Source organism: Pelophylax lessonae (genome assembly GCF_965119305.1).
Source record: "Pelophylax lessonae genome assembly, chromosome: 9".
Taxonomy (NCBI): Eukaryota; Metazoa; Chordata; class Amphibia; order Anura; family Ranidae; genus Pelophylax; species Pelophylax lessonae.
Genome location: NC_138776.1, coordinates 44,316,971 through 44,322,970, shown reverse-complemented (window position 1 = coordinate 44,322,970; position 6,000 = coordinate 44,316,971). Strand labels below are relative to the sequence as shown.

General features: G+C 41.3%; 1 protein-coding gene across 2 annotated transcripts in view; it reads right to left on the bottom strand.

The window, feature by feature from the left end:
* Positions 1-3,458: 3,458 nt before the first annotated feature.
* The window catches only part of MXI1 (MAX interactor 1, dimerization protein), a 62,090-nt gene continuing 59,548 nt past the window's right edge, over positions 3,459-6,000 (bottom strand). For both annotated transcript variants that reach the window (XM_082266692.1, XM_082266693.1), the window contains exon 6: positions 3,459-4,687. In XM_082266692.1, the coding sequence (XP_082122818.1) occupies positions 4,524-4,687 (164 nt within the window). In that variant the 3' untranslated portion in view covers positions 3,459-4,523. The remainder of the gene's footprint in view (positions 4,688-6,000) is intronic.

Sequence of the window (6,000 nt, the reverse complement as noted above, 5' to 3'; positions counted from 1 at the left end):
GGACACGTAAGAATATATTCTAGAGGGGTCAGTTTTGTTTCAAGATGGCGAAAATGTTCAAACCCCAGGAGTGTAGCTACAAGGTGGAAGACAGCCAAGCCTTAGCTGTATATAGGAGTACACAATGGCATGACTACAGAATACATTTAGAGTGGAGCATCGTTCATAGTTTGTAAAGACACACGTCATCTCCACTTGGTGATCCATATCAAAAATGGATAATTTTTTTAGCTTGCAGTCCCATTTGAATGTAAATAATTTCAAGTTTCAGTTGACTCATTGAGTTTTTTCTTTTAAAAAGAAACTCAAACCTACAGTATAAAATTTTCTAACCTAGTATTACAGAGAAGAGGGAACACAATATTAGCTGATAACTGAAACCAATGGCTTCAGTAACAGCTTCAGGGCTGTTGGAATGGTAATCTATATTAGATACATGAAAAGTGGCTCTCTAATTTATTATATCTCTTCTGAGACTCCCACATTGAGATTTACATGTAGAATTCTGTGTTTTTCTATCCTGGCCCAGAAAACCAGAACAGTTGTGTCACCTTCCCTTAACAGAACTGCAATAAAACAATACAGCCAAATGTTTGTGGACACCTGATGATCATACCTACTATATGCATGAAAGTATGTGGATCCCCCTTCAAAGGACTGAGTTCAGGTGTTTACAGTGAAAGGTACTGTTAATTCTACAGCAGAAAATTACATTTTAGACAAATATCCGCTTCCAACCTTGTGGTAGCAGTTACGGGAAGGCCCTCTTTGTTCCACCCTGACTGTGCCCCAATGCTTGAAGCCAACACCATAAAGACATGGTTTGACCAGTTTGGTGTGGAGGAACTCAAGTGGCCTGCACAGAGCCCTGACCTCAACCTTACTGAACACCTTTGGGATAAACTGGAACACTGTTTGCGAGTTAAAGCCCTGTACACACGTAGTGATTGTCGGCCGACCGATCGACCGTCTTTTGTCCGGTGCTGTCCTGTCGGTTGAAAAGTGCTTAAGATTGCACACGAATTTTGTCGGCCAACAACAGCCGACTGCAGAAGTGATGTCATGTGATGGTTAACTTTCCGTGTGTTTTTTTCTTCTCTGAGCATGCCCAGTCTTGCTCATCTGCTGTTTGTCAGCCGAATTCTGTACTGTCTGGCGAACAATCGGCCGTTCTGGTGATGGCCAAGAAAAATTTTAAAGGCTGCACACCAGATTCTGTTCGGTCGAAAAGTCGCAGTCGGTCGTCGGAAGCATCATACTAACAAGCCGATAATCGGCCGATCGGACGTTGGCCGAAAATTTATGGCCGCGTGTGTACAGGCCTTAAGTCTTCTTATCCATTATCAGTACCTGACCTTACAGATGCTCTTCTGACTGAATGGGCACCATTTCTCAGAGATACACCTAAACATACTGGGATGTCCAACAAGCTCATATGTGTGATAGTCAAGCGTCCACAACTGTTGCCTATATTGTGTATTTACTAATTCTGCATTATGGAGAATCTATCTGGGTTGAGGGACACCATCATTAGTCTTTGTAAAACCTCAACATTTGGGCAGACCAGGAAATTATGATATATTGCAAAGCCATATAAAATTCAACTTGTCTGTAACCATTCATAACTGAAGTATCCGTTTTTGGGCAACGTAATCCTTAAATTGAGAATAAATTTCAAGCAGGTAAATCAGGTTAAAAATAAGGCCATTGATTACCTGTGTTTTGGAGAAAGGGACTTGTGTGTATGCTTTGGCTGTAAGCTCAAAGCTGGAAGGTGCAAAATTCAACCTATCCCTATCTTTATTGCTAACAATAATTTACATTTGTGTTATACTATTTTTCAAGTGGAATCTAACAACAGTATACTTTTTGAAGTAGATGTAACCCCATTTTTTTTTTCTCAATAAAATCCAGTTTTCAGTTGTCAGCCAATAACAAGAAGTGCCTGGCCTTGGACCTTCATGGCAGTAGCACCAGGTAATTTTTTAATATGAGCTGCAGATTAAGTGTCGGTTCACACTAGGGCGACACGACTTCAAGTCAATGCAAGTCGCTCCGATGTCACCCCGAAGTAGTACAGGAACCTTTTTCTAAGTCGGAGCAACTTGAGTCGCTCCTATTAGAACGGTTCCAATTGCACAGCACGGTCTGCTACTTGTCAGGCGACCAAGTCGCCTGACAAGTCGGAACAGTGTGAACCGGCACTTAGAAGAATGAAAAGTTACATTACACATGTTAACAATTACATGAGGTTTTAGTGATTGGGTTTACATCTATTTTAAGTATTTTTTAGGATTGATAGTGTGATACTGTGAAAATTGAAACTGTCCTTATAATGTTCCAATCTGATATCTTTCTGATACATTTCCAATTGTATTGGATAAAATTTACAAATGCTTTTATGTTAGATCCCATTTCGAAAACAATAACAATTTCATTTAAAAAATTTCAGATATAGAATATAAAAATAAAGGGGGTTAGGGGAGGATTTAGTTGTTAGTGGAAATCAAATATACATTATATGAGATTTGCAGTTCCACAGCGAGTCCCTGTTTTTTTTTTTTTAACTAGAGGGAAGTTTAAAGCTTTCTAGGAAGATCATAAACCAAATTTCACAGCTGAAAAAAAAATCAACTGCCCCCTTACCTCCAGCTTATAAGGAATCAAGTCTAGTGTTTGTTTTGACTAAAGCCCCGTACACACGCACCGATTGTTGGCTGACCGATCGGCCGTCTTTTGTCCAGTGTTGTTGTGTTGGTTGAAATGTGCTCTAGACTGCACACAAATTTTGTCGGCCAACAACAACCAACTGCAGAAGTGATGTCATGTTATGGTCTACTTTTCGTGTGTTTTTTCTTCACTGAGCATGCCCAGTCTTGATCATCACATTTTTGTCTGCCGAAATCTGTACTGACTGACGAACAATCGGCCGTTCTGTTGTTGGCCAACAAAAATTTTATAGCCTGCACACCAGATTTTGTTCGGCCGAAAAGTCGCAGTCGGTTGTCGGAAGCATCATACTAACAAGCCGATAATCGGCCGATCGGACGTTGGCCGAAAATTTACGGCCAACAATCGGTGCGTGTGTACGGGCCTTAAGGAATGGGTTAGCAGGCCAATCAGTCATATTAATCTGTCCTAGCCCATCCACTAGACACAATGAGTGCTAGATCCTTCATTAATTGGGGGAGACAAGGAGGGAGGAAAAGGAGGAAAAAGTTGGCTGCACCCCAGGAAAGTACAAACATTAAAAATGTATTGTTCAGGTCAAACAAGCAAAGAGTCCCCACTTGGGACCTCCACCTGGAACCTCTTCTGACCTGTTTCACTTAAAAGCTGGGCTTAATCGTGGAGGTGTTTAGCACTTGGGTCTTTGGATGGGTGACCTGACCCAGGGCTTGGAAGCAGTGCACGTTACATTTCTGTCTAGGGAAAATACAAGTTTAGTGATTTTTTTCTAGCTGCCAAAAGTTGGTCTTCAAAGAAATCTTGTTGTCAATAGGAGAGGTGTTAAAATCTTCTGTTTTGCCCACCCATACCGCTCACGCAGCAGCAAAACATCTAAAACCACTATGACGTTATGGATCCTTAACTTTTTTCCCTTTGTTCAGACTTTCTCAGGTAAGGCTTGCTCAGGGGAAAGGGTGGCCACAAAATCACATTTTCTGCACATTATCTCAGCAGTTAGGAACATAGGGAACTATAAAAAAATAGGCTTTTAAGAAGGGATTGTAGTTTTCCGAAAATTATAATGGGTCGTCTGACCAGCGTTACATACAAACTATTTTAAATTTTCGATACAAATATTGCTTAATGGTGGTCTTCTTTAAATTATAAGATTCTTGTAATTGGTCACTGTTCATCTCATACGTGTCCCCATTAGTGGATATTTAACCAGTAAAACTCTCTGTAAACAGGGGAAGTCCAAAAGAGATGAAATAAAATAAAAGAACAGACGCTCAACTAGAGTGCCTTCTGATGCGGCCACCTTCCCGATCCATGGTGCTTGTGAACTCCCAAACCAATGATGGTCAGAGAAGACTGCTGGTATTTGAAAGCCCTAGAACATTTGAAGACCAGTACGTGTGGGTCCTAGATAAGGCTGGCTTCATAAACCTACAATACTTCTCCAAAATACTTTGGCGTTGAAACCAGCCGACAGGCCAGCAACAACAATCGGTATCTCCTTTTAGAAAAGTCTTTTAGGTGCCAAATTAAGGCAAAAAATATGTCATCAAGTTCTGAGCCTAAAAAAATACAACCACAGAGCTGGATCGAGTTGTGCTCAAGTTAGACCCTGGTAATCTCCAGTATTACAAAAGTTGGGTGACTTTCAAGTAATTGTACGATTGTATGCTGGCTGGAAGATTTTGGTCCAGCATGTGGATAAAAGTTCCCAATGCTTGTGCAACTCATGGCTGAAGGATGAGATTGAAACCAAGAGTGGACCACTAATAACTGCCAGCAGAAAGTATAATCCACGCCCATGGTTTGTCGTGTGAGTTGGCCGTCTGGAATGGGTTCTACGAGTGGAACGCCAGATTAATGGGAGCACTGGAGTAACCCTCATCACTGGCTGCACTCTGCATACTGTTATGGTCATCCAGGTCACTGATGCTGGTGCAACTGGGACTGTCCACTTCCAAGGGAGAGAATTCAGTGCTCTCAATGTCCACTTCAATCTCTTCTGCAGAAAATCAAACACTTGTGTTAATAGTCACTCACTTGGCAGCACAGTTTACTTAGCACTACACATACACACATTGCTATTTTAACTATATAAGACTCTGTTCACACTGGGGCGACCTGTCAGGTCGCCGTAGGTTGCCTGCCATAGAGTAGCTGTGGACCCGTTCTAATAGGAGCGACACAAGTCGCTCCGACTTAGAAAAAGGGTCCGGAGCTTCTTTGGGGCGACCTGCATTGACTTCAATGATATGAAGTCCGTGCCGGCCGCTCCGAGGTCGCGGTGCGAGCTGCGCACCGCGACCTGTGAGGTCGCCCCGGCAAGTAGCGTCGCCCCAGTGTGAACGGGGTCTTATGGTTAATATATCATATAGCATATAAAAACAAACCAAAAGTGCAAGCAGCAACTAATCTGTGAGATATCAACACAGTTCCAATACAAAAATACTTATTTAAGTTGCGCTAAAATGATAAACATAAAAGTCCACAAACATAATGTGATAAACCCAAATGAGGGTCACTAACATATAAAGTAAACCTTAAGTAAAAAGTTTTTACCTAAGGTCTACTTAGAGCTGCAGCAGCTGCATTTCACATATGCACCTATTTTATATATATATATATATATATATATATATATATATATATACACACATTTATTCTTTTAAAGGTTGTATATATGTATATTTATTCACCATTTTATATTTTTTGCGCTGATTTAACACACCACTAGCGCGGGATTAATATATATTTTACAAACATATAAAGTACAAGTGTGATATGATAATCCAGAAAGGTTTCGCTAACATCAACCACCATGAAGAGTGATCCTGCGTGTGAACACCGACACCATGATTGAAAAACGACCTTACCGGATCATATGGACCTCTCATTACAAAAGGTCACAAATACTTGTTGCTCCATACCCAGCAGGGCCTTTTGAAACATCAACAAGGGTCTTCCAACTCAACTCACCACACTCGAGTTGAAAGACCCTTGTTGATGGTTAAGACATCTTAATTAGCTCTGAGATCTTGCAGCTCTGGGGGCATAGATTTAGTTTCTACCAGTGCTGTACATAAAAGGGGCTTTGCATATTCTGCATTTCCTGGGGGACTTTAAAGAGGAAGTAAACTTCCATGGATTGTTTGTACCTATGGGTAAGCCTATAATAAGGCTTACCTATAGGTACTGTAAATTATTTACTGTTTATGCTGCCGATGATGCCATCGGCACATGCACTCTGAAGTATCGGCCACCCCTGCTGTTTCTTCAGAGCCCTGGTCCGTGATCTGTGGACCTGAAGGAAGATGG